This window comes from Piliocolobus tephrosceles, chromosome 18 (genome assembly GCF_002776525.5).
Source record: "Piliocolobus tephrosceles isolate RC106 chromosome 18, ASM277652v3, whole genome shotgun sequence".
Classification (NCBI taxonomy): Eukaryota; Metazoa; Chordata; class Mammalia; order Primates; family Cercopithecidae; genus Piliocolobus; species Piliocolobus tephrosceles.
Genome location: NC_045451.1, coordinates 22,791,588 through 22,815,486, shown reverse-complemented (window position 1 = coordinate 22,815,486; position 23,899 = coordinate 22,791,588). Strand labels below are relative to the sequence as shown.

The window sequence follows — 23,899 nt, the reverse complement described above, 5'->3', positions numbered from 1 at the left end:
ATAACAGAAAGACCTAGCTCTTCATGAAAAAGCAATATTACTAGTCCATTCAAAGGGAAGGAATCTGGAAATGTCCATAAAGTACAGAGCCCATGTTGCAAGCACCACTCCTTTGGAAAGAAAACATGAGAACTTAAAAGTATAACTTCATTTTTGGTTTCCTTGTCATAGAACTTTACTAAGGTTTGTACGTTAAGACCGAAATTTAGCAAAAATAATTAGGCTCATATTATTTACACTATTTGTTAATTCAAAAAATAAGCTGTTTGGACCTTGGTGAGAATCATCATATATTAAAATTTAGCTCACGAATACACTTTATACTTACATGAAACATTGAAATACTTTAGGAAATTACTAGGTATATACATATATGTATATATAAAGTATATCTCCCTCTATTATAAATACGTTATAATCTAAAATGTGTTCCCATCACCTTAATTAATGTAATTACATGTTTATTGTCGGTTGATGAGAATTTCCTCACTGAAAGGATGAATCTTTAGATAAGTGGCTTGTCAGTCTGTCTCTCTGCCTCTCTCATTCACTCTTTTTAACAATTCCAATAATTTAAAATTCTATGGTAAGGTTTTTGTCATTATTTTAAGAAGATTACAGTTTAGATTATTTCAAAACACTGGTTTGCTAAAATTGTATGTTCACAGAAAATTCACCTTGTAACGTGATAGCAGAGTTTTTTTTTTTTTTTTTTTTTGCATCCATCGTTGATTACTTGTCTTTAAATATTGTCCCTAGGAGGTAATAGTAATTATCATGGATTAATAGTGGCCTCATCGATAATTTGGTAAGAATGAGGCATGTATTGTATATGTATTTTCACATACCTTTAAAATGGGGTTGGAGTGATTATTTGGGAATGTCTGTTATCTAATACTTCATTTATTATATTGGAGTGACTATTTGGGAATGTCTGTTATCTAATACTTTTATATGTTGCACTGACATACAGCGTTTGTCTTTTTTTCCTATTATCAAGTTCCATATTGTGAATTAGAATTTTAGAAAAAGTCACTTTTATTCTCATAGATTAGGGTTAACAATGTTTAAGATTTTGTAAATTTTGAATTGTTAGGTTTTTGTGGAATGTCTGAATTCCTTTTTTTTTCTTTCAAAATTGGGAGTTATGTTACTTATATCAGTTATGATTGTGATTAAATATCTGATTCGCTTTGTCAGAAAAGGGGTCCCTTAATGAGAGGTCCTCTGACAGAAAGAGAAGACATCTCTTTTGGCTGACACAGTGGTAACACACAGATGGCCATGCCTTAAGTGACATGAACCTATCTTTGGATATCTGTGTGAATGCCCTTTTAACTGACAGTGGTTTCAAATCTATAGCTCTAGTATGTGTTTATTTCTGGGTTTTACCATTCCTTAATATATATTCTATTTTAGAGGAACTGTTAAGAAATGTGTTTTTCTTGTGAATTTGGATATACTTCCTGTGGAAATTTATTTTTGTTCCTTTTAAGATGTTGAGAATTCTTATAGGCACCAATTACATGATTTAGGGATGAAATACATTTAGTATAATTCTTTGCACAAAATGTCTACTATTAAATTGAAATCATTTGTAATATAACTTAGCAGATCTGCCTCTTTTTGTTTTTGGCATCCTTACGTAAAGAACTGTTGACTTAGGGAATGCCAAAATGGTTAAAGTATTTGTAATATATTACATTTTTGACAGGTTGGAGTCAGTTAGCTGCTATGCACTGTGTTATGCTGCCAGACCTACTGGGACTGGATAAATTTAGGCCTCCCCTTCTGGAGATGCTGGCCCGAAGATGGCAAGATCGATGCTTGGAGGTAATGCCGAAGTGATAAGGATAGAAAACAAAAATATTAAAAAGGCATTGGTCAAATGTAAACTTGGAACAAAAACGATTAATGTTTATCTGATTTATCATCTGTTCATTATGTGATAGAAAATGTGGATTCATGATTTATGTTTTCTTCTTTGTCAGCTTTTATACCAACCAGTAATGCTCCAGCTGGTTTATTCGTTTACTTTTAAAGAATTCAGTGACTGTTTGATGAAGTCTTATATACTTATGGAACTATTTCTTAAGTTTGGTTTGATTTCTGTACAGATTACACACACTCATGCATAAACAAATACATAAGCCTGCTTCCCCCAGAATTACACACTCAGTGTGATCACATAAATTAAGTTCTAATTGAATTGCCATATTTCAGTGAAAGGTACTGTGTTATTATAAAAGGAGACCTTGGAATTAGAAGACACCTAGGTTTAAATATCAGTCCCACCAATTATTAACTTTGTGACCCTGGGCAATTTACTTAACCTATTTAAAGCTCATTTGTAAAGTGGGGATGATAATATATTCCTCATGGGATTGCCATCAGGATCAAATCAGATGATGCAAGTAAAACAGGAAGTACAGTACGTGCCACATGGTAGGAGCTCAATAAATGGTAGCCATTGTTTTGTGTTAATGGCCTTATTCTGTATGAGATATTACTTGGAATATAATATTACCAAGGACTTGGAAATGTTTAGTAAAGATTTTCCTTATTATGGCATTTAACCTTTATAGCCATAGCAGTTTATATTATTCAGGATTCTTAATTTTCCAAATATAAGTACGAGTAATATAATTGCTTCTTTCCTGGACTTTCTCCCCTCAACTCCAAGTGGGATTGCAGAATACTAACATTTTCATGGGTTTTCATTGAACATTTTTTTGAATTCACTTCAGAAGTCACATACCTAAAAACAACTTTTTTACTGGAACTTTTATCTAGATGCTGCTCAGTTATCTTTTCAATTATAAAGAGTTAAAATAGGCCAGGTGTAGTGACTCATGCCTGTAATCCCAACACTTGAGGAGGCCCAGGTGGGCGAGACCAGCCTAGGCAACATGGCGAAACCCTGTCTCTACTAAAAATACAAAAAAAATTATCCAGGCATGGTGGCACATGCCTGTGGTCCCAGCTACTTGGGAGGCTGAGGTTCAAGAATTACTTGAGCCCGGGAAGTGGAAGTTGCAGTGAGCTGAGATCATGCCATGGCACTCCAGCCTGGGCGACAGGGCAGCACCTGGGCTCAGAAAAAAAGAGTTAATAAATTGGTACAGCACTTAATAATTGACCAGCTTTTTTGACTTCATGCTTGTGGCATTTTTGCCAAAATAAAACTAAGTTAAAACTGCAAAATGAAAGTTGTATGCTACGTTGAAAGAAAAATATATAATTTTGAAAAATGATTTCCCCTATAAAAGTAAAAGAAGTTATGCCTTTATACAGGAATATTTATCTATTTGTCAAAAACATTGTTTAAGCATGTCTTAGGTATATGTGAATCATGTTAACTTATACGTATTTGTATAAATAGTATCTACTTAGCATATATAATATAAAGAATTAAATAGATAAGATTAACTTTCTTCAAGCTAAAAAAAATGTAATAGCTTTCACAGTGTCTTAATGATAATGTTAATATAGAAAATTTAAAAGTAAAATGCTACATTAACATTCAAGAATGCTTTGGAAAATGAAGTTTTAACCCCAAAGATGATTACATTGTTGAAACCTAATTCTTTCCATTAGTGTTAAAATAGTTTTCAGTGAAATCATTAATGAAAATGTCTTTGATGATTAGCTAGCATCTGATTTTTAAGTAGTTAACGCATTTGGTTAATAGTTTTTTTTCATGTAAATAAATACGGTTTTTATGTTTTCTAGCTTTTATTTCATTATAAATGTTCTAGTTTATAAATATTCATCTCCTCAACTAATCTGCTTTCTACTTTTATGTTTGGGTCTGTGATCTTAGGTAAGAGAAGCCGCGCAGGCCCTGCTTCTGGCGGAACTGAGAAGAATTGAGCAGGCAGGCAGGAAGGAAGCCATCGATGCCTGGGCTCCTTACTTACCTCAGTACATAGACCACGTCATATCACGTAAGAGTTCTCATGCTTCTCTACAAAGCTTTGCGGGCATATGTAGAAAAGGTACCTATGCTTACAAATATATATGCTACTACTACCTGTCAACAAAAGTGAGTCATTAACCTTAAAGTGAAAAGAACAGATCCTCAAATTCACTTTATTATTTTCTGAATCTCTGTAGTTTGAAACTTGCTTTTAAGAACAGAAGACAAAGGCTGTCTATATCAAAATACTCATTAATGAACTGACTTCTTCTAAATGAATTTCCCATCAAACATCCTACTCTAGTACTAACGTGTGCCTCTGCCCATTGCATTATTATGTGTATGGATGTCAGCTTGTTCGATATTGATCTGATGATATGCAAGTGTAGATACAAGGCAAACTCTCTTGCTAGTTGAAGTTGGGATTGTGAATCCTTAAAAAACAAAGATCTGATAGAGTTAGACTCATGCACTATTTAAAAAGAGGAAACTGGGAAGGATTTTGATGGATAGATCTTTCAAAAGAGTATAATTTGAAAGGATTAGAAAAATTATTGAAATTTTTTGAATATTCTTTTGCAAAATAAAAGCTGTATAATTATGTTGCTACATTGAATGTGCATTGGAAAGGAGTTGTATTTTGTTATCATAACTGTTTTTCTTCTCAGAGAAAGCATACTCATTCCCAGTTCATCATTTGGTTCGTTTTGTATTTTTCTAAAAGCAGTTTAGTCACTAAATAATTTTTTTAAGGTCCCTCAGTTACTAAGTGACAAAATTATAATCAATATAATTGAGTCAAATAAATTTTAATTTTACCCTAAATTATATTGATTTAAAATTTTTACCCTAAATTATATTGAATTAAAATTAAAATTTTACCCTAAATTATATTCATTATAAGATAAGTTAGGTTCAGTTTTGCAAGATAAAGTCTCAGTGAAACTTTAAAAAAACTTTTTATTATGAAAATTTGGCCTGGGTTTTAGGTGGACTCATTTTAAATGACCTTTTGCCAATACCAGTTATTCTTGGTAATGAAATACTCATTACACATGTCAAGATGGACACTACATTATTATATAAGAAGGAAAATGAAAACAAAATTCAGAAAGGTTTAAAACTTTTATAGCTGGTTTAACTCTACCACATCTTTGCCAGTGGTGACTCTAGTGGATGTTTAATCAAGCATGTGACCTTGGGCACTTTTCTTAAGCTTTCTTACTCTCAGTTTTATCGCAGATGAAATAAAGATGATAATAGGACTTTATAGGGTTATGACATGTGTGGCATGAGTTAATCTTTGTTAAGTGCATAGAACAATTCCTAGCCCATAGTAAGCATAAGACCCTTGTTAAACAAATACTTTATAATCTATAAAAATGCAAATATTTATTTCACTTATAGCCAAAATATCACACATTAACAGCTCCAGTTAAAATTCTTAATTGTCTGAGCAATAAAATATTTGCTCAGTGAATATAGGTTGTCATTTTGCTTACTGGGAATTTTTCTATTTTAATAAAGCAAATTAAGTTTTAAAAAAGGGTATCTAGACATATGGACTCTATGTAAGGTATCAGGCTTAAGATTGTTTTAAAAATATGTGCAGATTTTAAAATAAATTTCCAGAGTATAAAAAAGAGTTTCAAAAAAATAAAATTGGGATGAAAAGAGCTTTGTCTTTGAGCAGATGAGAAGATAGTCTGGAAAAAGTATTCTTTGTTCATCATTTGTGGGCATTGACTTTATGATATTCCAGAAAATTGAGTTAGATGATCAGCTCATCATCAACTTTATTGAATATAAGATCCCCAAAGTTAAGGACAGACTATGGCTATAGTACTTATAGGGTTGATTGAAGGTGAAAATAGACAATAGCAAATCACTAAAGAATTGTTTTAAAAGAAGAATGCTATCAAGGAAATATTGAGACATGCTTTTAAGACATCTTTATTCCAAATGGACTAGTGTGAAGTAGGGGACTTGATTAAATTGAATAACTAGCTGGCAGGTTATTGCAGAAGGGAGGTTATGGGAACCAGACCTAAATGTAGATAGGGTAAAATAAAAGATCATTTCTAAGCCTTGATTACTGATTGCCTATAAAGGTCTAAGAAAAACACCAAAGATTAGTACAGGGTTGTATTCTTGGCAGAGAAAGAGGTTGGGAAAAAGAGATGAGATGCCATGAGCAATTGTAGTGGATACCATTTTATTTTATTCCTGGGAAGAAGAGAATAAGTTAGCTACAAGGTAAAGGCATAATATAGCCACAAATTACTCCCTGAAGCAGTGCCAGAACTGTGTATGTTGCTTGGCGAGAGGTCTGTTAGCAGGCCCAGAGATAATAAAATATAAGTAAAATAATATCATCTACCATTAATTGGACACTTTCTCTGTGTCAGGCTTTGCTAAGTACCTGGTCTATGTTATTTCATTTAACCATTACAATAACCTTGTAAAGTACACACTCTTGCCATCACGGGCTGCCTCTGCCCCCAGCCTTTTGTTTTCTTTCAGAGGAGTTAATGGAGGCCAGGAGAGATTAAAGAGTTTTACAAGGGTCCCTCAGTTACGAAGTGACAGACTCCAAAACTTAATCTTGTAACCACTATTTATTCCTTTTTTAAAATTATTTTTCATTTCAATAGCTCTTGGTGTATAAATGGTTTTTGGTTACATGGATGAAGTGTAAGGTGGTGGAGTGTGAGATTTGAGTGCACCCTTCGCCTGAAGGGTAAAGATGCACATTGCTATACATTGTACCCAATATGTAGTTTTTTAATCCCTCCCCCTCCTACACCCTCCCTCTTCTGAGTCTCCATAATCCATTGTATCACTCTGTATGCCTTTGTGTACTCAGAATTTAGCTCCCACTTGTAAGTGAGAATGTATGTTAATCACTATTTATTCCATCTTGCTTGCTCTGGCATCCTTGGATCTTAAAAGGGGGTGAAGGTGGGAGAATGAGTAGATATTTAGCTTAACTAATATTACTTTCAGATACTGTTCTTTGCAGCAGTGTTACATTTAACAACAACAAAGTGGAGTCAAAAATTGTAAGAAATTACTCTCTAATCGGTCTGGTCACTATTTAAATAAGCATAAAGTAGGCTGTTCTTATGTCATATTTAAACCTTTCTGTTTATGTGTTATGTTTATGTTGTATATTTAAGTTTTATATTTATGTAAGTCTTTTGTATTTAATTATAGTATCCCAGGGAACTTCATATATTAGCTAAATGCTAGCTTACTTAAAACTTTGATCTTGTCATTTATTGAATTTTTTTTTTAATTGAAAGACAAACATGCATTCTACATGTAACTGAAACATGCACTGACAACTCTTGATATAATACAGTAATCTTTTCTGGAACTTTTACATTGACTGAGTGTAAAACTTGTTTTAGTTTGCTTTACTGTGAGCTTTCTATTTTAATAAAAGGGTGTCAGGCTAAGGGAGTAGGGATTCTGAACGTATCAAAGGAGAAGAAAGCATCCAACAAATGAGGAATGACCACATAGGGCTGTTGAACAGATTTGCTGTCCGAAGGGATCAAAAGGTTATGGAGCCAGCTGGTAGACAGCCCACACCTGCCATCCACGTGCTTGTACTGAAATCGCCTCTACCATTGTCATTAATGTTTGAGATGATCATTGTGGCAAGTTACATCGTAAAGTATTGCTTTAGAAATGCAAAACCTGTTTCTAGATGAGAATCTTCTTAATCATGAAAATAGACAAAATATTAAACAATATATCTAACAAATATACCACCCATCAGATATTTTCTTATAATTTAGTAATTCTAGGCATTTTACAAAACGCAATAATTCCCTAAGCAATCTTGGCAGCTCCTAACTTAGAATTGAGCTTTGTCTAAGAGTCCTTTTCTTACATATTTGTCTGAAAATCAGAAAATGCTCTTACGTGAAGAGCAGAATGGCATACTGGCTGATGGACTGTGATAGTTCTTCATCTTAGAGATGAAATTTAATGTGGGCGGTAACTATCTCTACTTCACAGTCCGTAAGTGATTGGGCTGGGATTAAGATGAAAAAGCATCTGGTCTTACTGACTGGGATCTTCTATATTTTATTTAGGTATATTATGCAATAAAAAGCCTTTTGCAGGTTAGTTTGAGAATGTAAGGAAAACAATGAGCCAGTTGCTTTTCTCAGGATTCTGTTTTTCTTTTTTCTTTCTTTTTTTTTTTTTTTTTTTTAAAGAGATAGAGTCTCGCTATGTTGCCCAGGCTGGATTTGAACTCCTAGGCTCAAGGGATCTTCCCTCCTAAGCCTCCTGAGTAGCTGGAACTATAGGTGCACACCACCATGCCTGACTCTCAGGACACGAGAGCATTAAATGAGAAACTCTTTGTAAAGCTTTTTATGTAAAGTGTATAATACAAGTACAGAATGTTGGCTGGCTGTACCTTTCCTTTTCTATGTTGGTTTCTATAGTTTTGTTCTCTTTATTGCCACTGCCTCAGAATTCACTTTAATTTATATTGCCCAGGGATTCTGGCAGATCACTGCCAGACTGGAGATCACTGGGGAAGAAAAAGGGGCAATAGTCTGTCTTAACTGAAAAGCCAGCTCACAGATTGTCATAAGAATAAAGTCCTGGCCGGATGCGGTGTCTCATACCTGTAATCCCAGCACTTTGGGAGGCCGAGGCGGGCAGATTGCCTGAGCTCAGGAATTCGAGACCAGCCTGGGCAACAGGGTGAAACCCAGTCTCTACTAAATACAAAATTTAGCTGGGCATGGCAGCGTGTGCCTATAGTCCCAGCTACTTGGGAGGCTTAGGCAGGAGAATCGCTTGAACCCAGGAGGTGGAAGTTGCAGTGAGCCAAGATCATGCCACTGCACTCCAGCCTGGGCAACAGAGCGAGACTCTGTCTCCAAACAAAACAAAACAAAACAAAAAGAACGAAACAAAAAAGAATCAAGCCCTAATTGAGTGCTGTGAGAATTTTGCTTCAGATAATGGTGCTCTGTTCTTGAACCAGTCAGGAAATATTATTTTATCCTTTTAAAATAATGTGAGTATGTAAACTTTTGCTGCTTAATTTCTGATAGATAGTTTGAGGATAAGTGCATTGTGATTCCTATATTAATGGTAATGGACTCAAATCATAAATACTGCATACATTCTTGTAATACTGACTTACAGGAATATTATAAATCTTGTCTGAGCCCTCAGTCTTTAGCATGTTTGTTGCTTTTATGTTCCAAAAACACTTTTTAAAAATTTTATTCATTATTCTTCCTATTAGGTTGGTGCAAAAGCAAATGCAGTTTTTGCCATTAAAAGTAGAGCAAAAACCGCAATTACTTTTGCACTAACTTAGTAAATGGGGATTAATGTTATTTTCTGAAATTTTTGTATTACAATTCAGATAAAGATAAATGTTATGAGTTGTCTCAGATTTATTTTGAAGTGAAGCTGTTTGGCAGAACCCAATTTTATATATCTCTTATTTGTGACATTCTACATGTAGCATTTTGAGGACTGACTTTTTTATGAGACCAAGCACCTGCTGGTTTATGAAATATGCCCACACTTGCCCTTCATTTCAGTCGGTGACAACTCTGAGGCAAATGCTGATGGTTCCTGATTTCCTTTGGCCTGCGACGCAGAGTGACCTTACAGGGCATGAGGTCACAAGCGTAATTATTTCTCGTACATTGTATTCTGCCGGCTCACGGGGCTCATCTCCTCTTTTAGTTTCAGAAACATTAAACACATAAAAGTCACTACCATTATATAAATCAAAATCTCTTCTAAAGAGGGTGCCGTTGTAATTTTATGCAGTTATGGCCAACATAGTATTAATTTGCAAATGTATCATCTCAGATATTGATAGAAGGATGTGTAACACATCGTGTTTAATACGTATTGATGTCATCAGAAAGCACAATCCTTTGTTCTTATCGAGTCCCTGCCTTTTTAGCTTCCTTTTGTGTTAAGGTTACCAGGGTTAGGCTCGTCTTTTTATCCCCCTTGGAAACAGAATAGGCTTTCTTTGTTCCATGAAAGACACTCCTAGTAAATGTTTTGGGTTTGACTTTCAACAAGCCACATTGTAGTACCTATTTTAACCTGGAATTGAAGTCACTTTTCTGATGATTATAAAGTAGTGGTCATTCTGAGCACAAATGTGGATGGACCAACACTTTACAAGAAGGTAAGATGAAACTGTGTTACAGAGGGAGTCAAAAAGGATATTGTAGCTAGTAAAAATAATTTAAATATTAGTGTATTCTTTGGTAGACTGATATTTTTAGGATTTGTTTGTAGGAAGAGGATGGGGGGAAGGATAGAGAGAGGATTTGATAAACATGATGTGAGTCTTTCCCCCACCCAAAGGCCTTAAACTACACAGCATTCTTCCTTCTTTCTCTTTTTATATATGCCTCAGTGTTTACAATTCTCTGCGATAGTTGTTTTTAAGGAATGGTTTCCCAGATGACTAAGGGTTTTTAAATTACTACTAGATGCTCAGGTTATTTTTTAAAATACATCCATTTTTTTTTTGTTGATGTATTTCGAAAAGTCTCTGGCTTTTTCATCCTCTATTCCCTAGCCAGAGTTGTTGTTTTGGCCCATGCTGTAGAATTACCACCACTTGCTTATTGAAGAGAATATACTTCCTTATATGAATGGAAAAGTCCCCAGATTGATATACCTCTTACATTTTGTATAATTTTTTTTACTAATTTTCCTTCCTCCTCTTTTTTTATTGTCTAGTAATTGTTGCTAATTTTTATTGCCATTGGGCTGCTGCCTTTCATCTTTAGCAGCTTTTACCCTGATTTCGAATTTGCTGTTTCTAGTGTTGTAGGGGTGTGGATGCCAGGCAACCAAGCTTGAGTTAAATGTAAAATAAGAAGAAACTGGCTAAGAATAAGAGCTCTCTGATAAAAATACACATAAGCTTTAGGTAAGCACCCTGTGCTGTCCCTCTTGACTCCTCACTTTCTGCTTACTGGACTACTTTCCTAGCTTCTTTGTGGCATTCTGGGTGTCTTTTCTTTTTGAGCAAGAATATTCTAATTGGTGAAAGATCAGGAAAGTTGGTCATGAAGAACTCAGTAATTCTAAAATACCCCTTTTGTAATGCCTATTTTATGAACCAGCTGAAACTAAAGGATGAGGTTTCTTTGAAAATATTTGTAATGGTTGTCTCATAGTGTTCACAAAGCCAATTGGAAATGATTATGCATTGTGATTAGAAGGGAAAGTACTACATTATGACTGAATGATATATATGAAAACTACTTCTGTATGATACTTTATATTGTGAGACAGAAAGGGTTTGTCTAAGACAAACTATATTATGCAAAGCACACTGTATCCGTATTGTATCTGTTTGCAGTGTTTCATTGGGACCTGAGGGATTTGTTCCTCTTTTTTCTTCGAGTGTCAGAGCTACTGAGCTTAAATTTAAGCGCTCTAGACTGATCATGTATTTAGCAGCATTAAAGTGTTCTACTTATCTATATTTGGTCACTAACCTAATGGAATAACAATGGAATTTGTTCTTAATCAGTCATAACTATCTAAAAGGGAAATTCATTCCATGTGACTTGGGTTCTTTGAGTTAACATTTAATATTCTTGTGAGTTTTCTTTTATGTTTTTAGTAAGTCTTGAACATTAGAGTAGTCAAGTGGCAAATTAAAAATGAAAGCATTCTTTTGGATGGATTGGTTATTTAGACTTTACTTCTAAGTAATAAACAGAAAACTCCCTGTTGTCAAGTTAATTCGGTACGTTAGGAACTCCGCGGGATGAAGTCACTTCCTGCTGCCAGGGGACTCCTCTGCACAAGTGGTCCTCTAACAATGGAGCCAACCGCCTGCTCTCAGGATGTCCGGAGAAACCCCATGACAGTTTGCCATTTTGTGGAACAAAGCAGGAGTGAAGCATAAGGAAATTCAATCACATGTGCCTCGCATGGCGGTGAGGAGATGGGGAGTCCATCCGGTGTGATTTTTACCTGCCTCTCTCTCTCTCAGCCCACTTAGGCCCCTGAGGCAAAACTGCTGGGCTTGAGAGGCTTTGAAATAACTTTAGTTCTTTCTTCATGTCCCCCTTTTCTCATTCACGAGTCTCCCCCTATTTTCATACCTTCAGTGCAGAAATTCATTACCTCTCCTATAGTTGTAGTTGGTGGCAAGGCCCCTAGGAGGCATAGCTGACGTTTTTAGAGGTGTTCACTTACCATCTGCTTTAAGAAGTTGTACGTACTTAAGTCTATGAAGACTGTTTTATAAAACAAAACAGTCATTCAGCCTGTGACACATTCATTTAAAAAAATGGTGTTCAAATGTGAATGCCTGATATACCTTTAGCTGAGATTCTAGTGGCCTTTGCTATAATAAATGACCTAATATTAGTTTCTGTGAAGAGTACAATATTGATTTGTGCCATTATTCTCTTGCTGATTTGCTGAAGAACAAAAATTTATAATGCTAATGGAAATAAAGTACTTTACAAAACACTGCACATGAATACCGGAACATGTCTTTGTAATAGAACAAGTGTCTCGTAAGCTTTTAAATAAAAATTTTCTTCATTCTAGTACATGTTATTCCAGTACAGATACTCAGAGTCCTGTCCAACTTGTTTTTATAGAGCAAAAAGCTGAGTTGATAATCTTGTGATGTTTTACCACTTAGACATTGAATATGCATATAGAAATCCAATTTTGATTGGATTGTGAGGCATTTATAATTTTGTACCCTGTTTCTGATTCTCTTATCTCTTTATGTTGATTGGATGGTATGTGTATTTGCATTGTTTTCTTATTTTAGGTTGGCCTTGTGATCTCCATATGACGGAATAGATCTTACGGATTGGAAGGAAAACAGTCATTTAAAGTCATTGCAAGAAAATTATATTAACCTATTTTACCTGTAATATTTTTGTTATAATAGCTAAGATAGATTTTGTTCTAGTATTGTTTATAAATTCTCGGATTAAAATGATCAAATAATACCTAAATATTTTATTTAATCCATTCTTTCTCTTCCTGCTTTTTTTGGGGGGAAGTATGGTAGTTTATATTTTATTTTTCCTTAGTAATATTGTCCTAATGATTTATTACATCTGCTATCTGTTTTTATTAACCAGATTTTGATACAAATATGTATTTTAAATTTTTTAATATTTATAAATGGTTTCATTGTGCATGACATTTTCGGACTTGGTTAATATTTTAGCACCTCTAGTACACAAACATAAAGAAAAAAATTTTTTTTATTTGTTTGAGCACCTGAATTGACCTCAGCAAGATTGAGATTGATCTGGTTTCTTTCAGCCTGTTAAATGCCAACCCAGTCATCTGTAACAGTACTTAGCGTTTTTGTAATTTTTCTGTACATATTTTCTGTATTTGTTCTGTAAAACTTACATGTCACTTGAAAATATTTTCCTTGATTTAGAGATGAAAATAACCACAACCACTTATTTTATTGCTTGTTTTAAAAAATTGTTTTGACAGTCAATGTCAGTGCTCTAATCACAGGAGGTTTTGAAAAGAGTTTACATAAGAGTCTACATTTTACTAGGAAAAGATAATGAAACTTACATTTGAAATATGGTCTTGGAATAAAGAACATCAGCTTTAGGGAATGGAGATGGAAAAAGAGGTGGATGATTCTTAATACATGAATATTCCTGCTGATTTAAAACATAATTAAATTACATCCTTCTAATAATTAAACATTTTCAGATAAGTTCTGGCATATCTTATAGATACAAAGATGTAAATTAATGTATTTTTTATATACCTTTGTATCTTGGATATGAAGTGGAGAAGGCTTTTTCTTTACCCTCTTCTAGCAGGTGGCTACTGTGTCTTAGGTTCTATTTTGATTTTTATCTGTTTTTTTTCCTTAAGCAAGGATCTGTCTTCAAAGCAAATAAATATCAGTCAGATAAACTAAACTAGAAGTGAATCTCTGAATTTTGGGTGATGGTTGGAAGATTGGGCCTTTTCAATCTTGATCTAAAGAGCCGTAGTGCTTTTCATAAAATGTTTACTTAGGGTTTAAAGTAACCGCATAATCTCAGATGTCACCTATTTTAGAGGTGTGATCAGGATTCTGAGACCATCCCAAGCTTTTCCCATTTAGAAGTGCATGCATTCTTGGGGCCAGAAACCTTTCCTACTCTGTTTTGTCACTACCCATTCTTGTGACGAAGGGACTCTAGCATGATGGTTCTCAAAAGGAAAGTGGAGGCAGGAGGGATGAGTTTCAAAAGACGATTCTTGCCAGCCTTGTCTCCTCAACCAAGAATCTGTATTTTTTCGTTTCATAGTTTCCAAATTCGATGACAATAATCAGGGAGAAAAATACAATTTTTTTTTTTTTCCCTAGGGGGTTTTCTTTTATTTTCCTTTCTTTCAAGATAGGACCTCGCTCTGTCATGAAGGCTGGAGTACAGTGGCATGATCACGGCTCACTGCAGCTTCAATCTCCTGTGTTCAAGCGAGCTTCCTGGCTCAGCCTCCCATGTAGCTGGGACCAGAGGTGCACGCCACCATGCCTGGCTAATTTTAAAATTTTTCTTTTGTACAGAAGGGGTCTTCCTATGTTGCCCAAGCTGGTCTCCAACTTCTGGGCTCAAGTGATCCTCCCTCCTTGACCTTTCAAAGTGCTGGATTACAGACATGAGCCTCTGTGCCCGACCAAAGATTTTTCTAATGCTATATAAGTGATCATTTACTGAACCAGGTTATTGGTTGGGAATTCAGTGGAAAGAGGAGTATGTCCTCTTCACCATGTGTTAGCTGTAACCCCAGAGAGATCACATAGCTTCTGCACTAATCTTAACTACAACATAGTTTCTTCTTGTGTAAAAGGAGGGGAGTGAATAAATCCGTTTTTCTAACATTATAGGTAGTAAACTTACACATGAAATCTTAACCGGAGTTCCAATACATAAAACAGATAAAAAGTCTTTCTTCAGGCTTTTAAATCTTTGGGTTTTTTTTTTTTTTTTTGGAAAAATGTTTCATTTCTTGTACAATGAAACCCTCATGCTATTTTTTTGTCTTCTGGGGTTCTATCTAGCACAATTGAAAACTGCTTAATTATCTGCTCCCTAAAAGCCTTCTTGCTTTAACAAATTATTTTCTTTAACACACACGCACGCATGTGCGCACATACCTTCACTATGATACAGGGTAGAATTAGTAAAGAGTTAATACAATCTTTCCCTTATATATAGGGCAATTACTAAAATTGGTTGTCATGCGGGACAACTTTTATTTCTCTGTAACTCCTTTGGTTCTGTATGGCAACTTGGGAAATATATTCTTGCTACTTCTCCAGAAAATGACGGTGTTCTTTGTAGAGCTTCATCATAATAGGTTGCACTGAGCACAGTATACTGACAGAGTGCCAGCTCAGTATGTGCATTCAATTTGGTATGTGACTGAAATAGTTGTCTCCTGGAAGCACAGAAACCATTTTGAATGTGCTACGTTAATGTTTGAGAAATACTTCAGTCTACCATCATACCACCCTGACTGCACCCGATCTTATCTGATATATACTTCATTATTCTGAATTAAAATGTGATTACCTATCAGACATGGATTGGCCAGCTATCTGGTTTTAGAACTTATTTGTTCTTGTATAACTGTCATTGTATAATATGAGTGTAGATTCATATATATTCAGTCATCTTTTAATAGCCATGCTGCACTTGACAGACCTCTATAATAATCTCTTGCCTCTTCGACTTAATGAATTGCCTGTCATTGGATGAAGTTAAATCTGTTAATTTGGTTTCTTCTCTTTTCAAGGCATAGTAAGCACACTAAAGCTTCTGTGACATGTTCTATGTAGAATCAGTAAATCAATTTCTAGAAAGCACACTAGCTGAGTTTTGATTTTCTTTCACAGTAAATATTTAAAAGTATGTGCAAGAGGTTTTGTTTCAGATTAAATTTTTGGTTGAGGAATTCTTATATAATTAATTCTTCACATACTTGCTTTCTCTTTTTATCATTGGCTAAACATGCCCCGTAGCCCTGTGGTGTGCATAAGGTGATCATGGTAAACAACAGAAACATTTATTCTTGAAGTTTATCATTCAAACACATGAGTAGGACAATAGAGACATATTCCTCTTGTATTTTTGGCCAGAACACATTTAAATGCTTCTTTAGAAAGCGGGCTGACATCTTTCTATTAATTATATGTCAAACATCCTTAGTAGTGATGGGTAGAAGGGTAGGTATTTGAGGAGAAAACACATCAAATAGGGACCATTTCAGAGAAATTGTATTAACCTTTACTACTAATCAGTACATCTTTTTTGCTTATTTCTCTTAGCGTTGCTGCATAGAGATATTAGGATGATTTGTTAAATGATCTGTTTGCCAAAGTACAATTTTAGAGACTGGTTTTGGATAAAAACTATGTGTTTTCTATTTCGTTTTAAAAACATTTGTATCTTGTAATATACTAAACATAGAGAAAAGTGGAGAGTAATGTAATGAACTTCCATATACCTGTTGCCTAGTTTCAACAGTTACTGACTCCTGGGTAATCTTATTTTATTTGATATCTCTTCATCTTTTGCCCTGCATTATTCCAAAGCAGTTCTCAAACACAATATTGCCTTATCTGTAAATATTAGTTCGTGTCTTAAAATATAAAGTCTTTTTTTTTTTTTTTTTGAGACGGAGTCTCAGTCTGTCACCCAGGCTGGAGTGCAGTGGTGCGATCTCGGCTCACTGCAAGCTCTGTCTCCCAGGTTCATACCATTCTCCTGCCTCAGCCTCTTGAGCAGCTGGGACTACAGGTGCCCGCCACCACGCCTGGCTAATTTTTTGTATTTTTAGTAGAGACGGGGTTTCACTGTGCTATCCAGGATGGTCTCGGTCTCCTGACCTTGTGATCCGCCTGCCTCGGCCTCCCGAAGTGCTGGGATTACAGGCATGAGCCACCATGGCTGGCGAGATAAAGTCTCTTTTTTTTAAAAACCAAAGCCTACACTACCATTTGAATGCCAAAAAATTAAAACTAATTTGTTAACATTATTCAATAAATAACTCAGTGTTTCTATTTTGCCAGTAAGTTTCATAATTGTTTTAAAGTTTGTTTATTCAATTTAGGATTCAAATAAAAATCTGTATATAACAGTTGGTTAACATATTTCATATTTCTTTTAATCTATAGAGTTCCTATCAGTCAATCATCTACTTGTCTTTGGCTCTTTCTCCTCCCATTCTTTATATGTTTGTAGAATAAATTAGGAAGTTTGTACTGTGATGAGTTTTGCCTTTCTTTTCATTAGAGTAGCAGATCCCAGTATTATAAATTCTAACATTCCTTCCTCATTGGTTAGCTAGAATACTTCTCTAAGGAGAATCTTATACTCATCAACTGTTCTGTACCCTGGCTACACTTCAGAAATGACAGAACAAAGACTTGAAGTGATTTTTTTTTTTTTTTTGAGACAGAGTCTCTCTCTGTCGCCCAGGCTGGAGTACAGTGGTGCGATCTCGGCTCACTGCAAGCTCCGCCTCCCGGGTTTACGCCATTCTCCTGCCTCAGCCTCCCGAGTAGCTGGGACTACAGTTGCCCGCCACCGCACCTGGCTAGTTTTTTGTATTTTTTTAAGTAGAGACGGGGTTTCACCATGTTAGCCAGGATGGTCTCGATCTCCTGACCTCGTGATCCACCTGTCTCGGCCTCCCAGAGTGCTGGGATTACAGGCGTGAGCCGCCGCGCCCGGCCACTCAAAGTGATTGATAAAATATTTAAATATTAATATGAATTCATGGATTGACACATATTTAGGTTTTGGTCCATTATAATAATTCATATCATTGCACAAATTGTCCTATCTTTGATCAGTGGAAGCCTCTTTAGTTGACTCCTGAATCCTTTTGATAAGACCCTGGTAGTCTTCGATAGCCTAATTACTGACATTCAGTGCCCACCTTGTGCATTTCCTGACTCAGCCTGAGTCAACTCATGTAAGAATCTTGGTCCTTTTAGTGGGAAATTGTATTTTAAGATCACAAAAAGTGCTGGATATGCTTCTTGCTGTTTGTTCACTGTTGCTCGCCTTTTTGGTAGACACATGCATGCACACTTTCATTTGAATCTTAGAGTATATAAAATACTTTGAGTTTATACTGATATTCCCCAATAAATTTGGTACTACAGAAGTTTTACTTAATTGGATTAAGGTAACATCTGTATTTACTTTCTCTCACGACATCCATGTAATGACTCATCTGCTTTCCCCCACAATATACACACAATGGTTCAGAATACTGTCAGCACTGCCATACATGATATGATTACCAAAAATACTGTGTGGGTGTTCTTGTTTGTTTGTATTCACTATGTTACCCTGACTGGTCTCAGATTCAGATGTGCACCCCAATGCCTAGCTTTGTTTGTATTTGTTTGATTTTATTTGTTTGCTTATAATTATTTTTTCTTCTTAGGGTATAAACCACTGAAGATGAACAGTTAAATTTCTTGTGCTTGAAGGTCACTGGAAATAGTTTCTTTCTGTGTGATTATACCACTAAGTTGATGACACAGTTACATTCATTTGTTTCATTTCACTTGCACAATTGTATTAGCTAATATCTCCAACATCATGTTAATTAGGAAATGTGAATATAACGAAGATTTTATTATGTAACACTGATGACATTATAATGAGTTTCTGTACTTCAAAGGTTAAATTTTTTAGCCTGAAATCACAAGGGTATCATTTAGCTAACTCCCTAAACATATTTATAACCAGAATCATAGATTATTGGATATATATCAATGCAATTTCTATGGAGATATAATCTTAACACCCATAGTTCTCCCAGCTGGTGGAATTTGTTGGATAGCTATGCACATAGTGCCACTGTAAGTGATGCCTCATCTTCAGGCAGCTAAGAGATTTCACTGTGAGGATATCTTCCTTCTTCACCTCCATTTGAAGATTTCTTTAGTACCCTACTGGCTCACTCCCTCTCCCCACTACCCCACTCAAGTAATCTCATGACTTTGGGGAAGTTAATCTAGTTAATTTTCATTTGAAAATGAAGAACTTAGACCCAGAGATGTATATCTATGATTGTGTATGTTTCTTTAAGACTACTGATTTCAAACTCGTCATTTTTAGAAAACTCTACAAAGACTCAGCTGGTATACAAAGATTTCTGCATTGATAACTAGGGTGAGATTTTACTTGAAATATGCTAATGTTTCTAGAAGTTAAATTTCCACTAAAAAAACTTAATAGCATTTTGTTGCTAAAAATGAGGTGTCACTATCAAATTGCCCTCTGTTACCAAGTTTGCAGGTGCTTGGTAATTATGTAATAATACAAAAGAAGAAAAAGATTTAATACCTACTAAATCCGTGAACTATGATCAGTTCTTTTACATTTTTCTTTAATTTTATTAGATTAAAATGTGCTAGTGTGATGTAGAAGAAAATTCATGGCATGGAAGTAAAAAGGAAAAGTCACCTTAAATTAAAATCACCTCCAAATTTTCTAGCATAGTTCTTTAAGCAATTTGAGGTGAGTTTGTTTGATTTTGCTCTATTTTGCTTTTTAATTAGAGGAAAAAGAAATCCAGCTGCAAGCCTGGGACCGAAGAGTGTCTCTCATTTGCTAGGACCTTCATAGTGGTCCAGCAGGTACCGCTCATAATCATCATGCCTGGCTTTCCCTCCCTGAGGCGCCATGGCAGAATGATGTCACCTGTGAGCCAGGCGCCTCCGCTCTGCTTCAGATCACAGAGATTAGACAGACTCGTGAGCGGCTGCAACTCTTCGGTATTACGTGTTTGAATCCATCATGGGCCTTTTGCAAGTAGCGTTAGCTCTTTTTTTTTTTTTTTTTTTTTTTTTTTTTTTTGAGACAGAGTCTTGCTCTGTTGCCCGGGCTGGAGTGCAGTGGCCGGATCTCAGCTCACTGCAAGCTCCGCCTCCCAGGTTTACGCCATTCTCCTGCCTCAGCCTCGGAGTAGCTGGGACTACAGGTGCCCGCCACCTCGCCCGGCTAGTTTTTTGTATTTTTTAGTAGAGACGGGGTTTCACCGTGTTAGCCAGGATGGTCTCGATCTCCTGACCTCATGATCCGCCTGTCTCGGCCTCCCAAAGTGCTGGGATTACAGGCTTGAGCCACCACGCCCGGCCACATTAGCTCTTTTCTATGTCCACAAGATTAGAAGAAAGTGCATCCTTAGCTGAGTTCAATTTCATTTAAAAAGAGCGTTAAATGAAGTTGAACTCAGCTAAGGATGCACTTTCTTCTAATCTTGTGGACATAGAAGGGGCCCATGCGAGGCCCTCAGTAGACTCCCTAGTTGCTGCTTTACCTGATGGGGCCCAAAGAGATTAACTTTGGATCTGTAAAAAGAACAACAACAACAACAACAAACCCACCTTCTAGTAGTTTACTAGAGATAAATGGAAAATTTAGGGATTCATTCTCGAATTGATTGGTGATTAGTCAGTTCCATGTAGGTTTTTAAATATCAATGTCATAAAACAGATATAAATAGGATATGTAGGAAAAGGGGAAGAAGCAGTTAATTCTGATTGAACACAAAGTTCATTAAAATATTCTGATTTCAATTCTTTGTGGGGTTGATGATATTCTCAGAGTACTGGATCCCTTCATTAGAATGATAGATTTCCCCATTCCCAAAGAAACAACCCCATCTTGTGGATTTATCAGAATACACTTTTATCTATCTATCTAAAAAATCAGTCAGCTAAAACTTAAAAGTAATATTAAGTCAGTTAAACACATTGTATTGTGCACATACATGGAGCACAGCATTGTTCTGGTTGCTGGATATGAAAAGAAATGAGATTCCATTTCATTAGGTCATCTTCATCTTCACTGGGGCGTTTATAGGCACTTCAAACCTATCATCTTTCCCTGTAAATGTTCTTTTCTATTTTTCCACTTTCCGTCACTACCATCATTTTTATTATACAGGGAAATAAATGTACACTAATTTTGGAAATGTTTCTGTAATCTGTTACTTGATGGTTGGTGCTGTATTAATGGACCAAAGATGATAATATTTCCTTGGTTAAAAGCATTTTATTTTCAAAGGATGGAATGATTTTACTTGAGTTTTGTAATAGAAAATGTAATTATAGTGACTAGATAATAATCACTATAGAAAGCACATCAATCTGCTTTGGCAGGACAGCACATTTCTATCAATAATAGTGCTTATGGGGTAGGGGCAGAGGGAGTTGACTTTGATGTGATTCTTCTGGATATAACATAACTCACTTCACTTGACTTGATGAGTTTACTTGTAGCTTTGAGACTCATTTGACTGGGGCAGTGATTCTTAACCTGGAGCAATTTTGCATACCCTCCCACCCCAACATTTGGTGAGATCTGGAGATATTTTGGTTGTCACCACTAGGACAGAGGCCAAGGATGCTACCATACAGGACAGCCCTTGCCACTGCCAACAAAGAATTTTCCAACCCAGATTGTTAGTAATGAGTTAAGATATCCTGGGCTAGAATAATTAAGCATGTGAAATTTGTTACCTTTTCTCCAATTACATTTCTAAGGAATAGTCTGTTTATGCTTATGTTATTGAGGGTGATACTGCGGTTAAGTAGGTAGTATTTTTCTATGTTATTTATGTAAAATTAAATTACCCAATTTATCTTTTCTTTTCCATTTATTATTTGCTACTGCTTTATAAAACAGTTTTCTTAATAAACGGATTATACAATGTGTGTTATATACTTTTTGATAGATACTAGGAATATATAAAATTGATCTTATACATGGGACATTTGTCAAAATTTCATTTATAATCACTGCATATTTGCATATAGAATTGCTTCTGGTGAATAATAAAAGATTAAAACAATGTTAAGTAAATATCCTGATCAATGTATATATCACAGTTTGTTTTCGATCTTTCCTCCCTTTCTCTTTCCCTCCCTAATTCCATAGCTATTTATTAAGTGCCACACTGCTATAGGCTGGGGAATATAATGATAAACAAAGTAGTCATGGCCCCTGTCTTCATGAAGCTTATAGTGTATTAGGAAAGCAGGTAATCAAATGAACAATGAAACAGTGCGGTAAGAACTATTACAGAGATGGTGAAGGACTCAGAGTGCCCAGCGTAGCCAGTCACTTAAACAGCTGGAAAATAAATAGAGGATTTGGAAGTGCCAGGGAATTCATTTAAAAGAGACATTTTCAGAGCGAAATATTAAAACTGTTTTTGAGGGTGTAGTACTCCTGTACTGTATAAATCTATTTTAATTTTTATATAAATGTAGAATATCTGTGAAATATATGTAAATAAAAAGGATGAATGGAACAGGATGACAATATCTTAAATATTACTTGAGGTCACCTATTTGTGGCTTTCATGTCATATATTTCGGTTTTACTTTTTTATTTATCAGAACTATGACATTTTAATACTTGTTACTGATACTCAAATATATTACAGTGTTGCTGATAATATTTATGTGCTGTGGGGGTCGTAAAAGAGCTGACAACACTAAGATATTTACATTACAGTTGTACTGTTTGTAAATGTATAGAAATATATAAGACTTAGTATGTACCAAGCACAGTTTCAAGAAGTATTTTACATATTATTAATGCCTCATTAAATGTTATGTGAAACATTGTATGTGTGCTATAGTCTGATAACATGTTGAGGTGTATCTACTTATGCTGACAGAGTTAAACACATTTTTTAAATGTGCTGGGAAACACTCTAACTGAAATCCATGGTTGCAAAATCAAATATGATTGTCATACACCAAGTGGATAGGGATTATTCATTTAACTTCTTTAAAGCATAATTCTTTATTGCAGGAGTTCTCTGTAAGAGTAGTTGATCTACTTTTATTAATCTTTTCAAGTTTTCTTTAATGATAGTTTATTTGTAGTGACTCAAGTTCCTTTCCTGGTTTCCCCTGCTCACTGCCAGAGTAAGGAAGAAGTTAGAGTTGTAGTTTAAGAGTAGGCCGCCTTATTTAAAAATAGACTTTGCTATGTTTTTGATTGTGGGACGGGGTTAAAAATGAAAGTTTATATTCTCTTCATACACTGTCATATCTCTGTGGTCTTATTACTTGTCTTGCTCATTTTTCATTCTTTTTATAACTTTGTTTGCAAGTTAATTCCTTAAAAGCTCTGCCAGAGGCAATGATTGGTGCTCCCTTACTTAATTCAACTTTTCATTCTCTAAATCATTGGTTAGATATGAATAGTCTTTAAAATGAATTGTGAGGTTTAATCACTGTAATGTAGTGGAATCATGATGTGCTTCTATAGATGCATTATGCTCATTACAGTGTATGTGTGTTTAAATCTTCAGCAGTTTGATGCCACTTTGTCATGTTTTCAGGCTGAAGTCAATATATTTCATGCATTTGCTTACTTAGTTTTCTCTCAGGCTTGTCATTTTACTTCTTTCTTTATATCTTATATATAAATACATATCTACATTTTGAGACATAATTTGTGTTCCATTGTGATATTGAAGCCATACAGTCTTCATAAAAATAAATACATATAGAAAGTACTCCACTGAGATCTCCTTGGGGCCAAGATCCAGGACCTTATATTTTGTCCCCAAAGACCCAGTGCCAGGCCCTCAGCAGGCTCCTAATAACTGTCTGAGGAATAGACCTTTTATAATGCCAGTTCATTGCTCAGATTATCCTGGCATTGGCCATAGGGAGCTCTTTTAAGTTGGCTCCAGTGTCATTTTGATATGGCCTCATCTTTTTTTCTTAAAGTACTTTCTTATTTTCTGGCACAGGCTCCCTGCTCATCTGTATTTTCCCTGCCTTCCTTAGAATCAGCCATTTCTCTAAGGAGCCCTGGTTCTTTTTAATGGAGGTATTAGACACTAAGATCTGAGTACTAGGTGTTCTTGTTACTACAGGGATTTCACTGCTTCTGG

General features: G+C 35.3%; 1 protein-coding gene across 3 annotated transcripts in view; it reads left to right on the top strand.

Annotated features, from left to right (window-relative positions):
• Positions 1–23,899, top strand: part of WDR7 (WD repeat domain 7) — a 386,547-nt gene that overhangs the window by 128,301 nt on the left and 234,347 nt on the right. For all 3 annotated transcript variants that reach the window (XM_023218353.3, XM_023218354.1, XM_023218355.3), the window contains exons 17-18: positions 1,715–1,833; positions 3,824–3,947. In XM_023218353.3, coding sequence (XP_023074121.1) covers positions 1,715–1,833; positions 3,824–3,947 — 243 coding nt within the window. The remainder of the gene's footprint in view (positions 1–1,714; positions 1,834–3,823; positions 3,948–23,899) is intronic.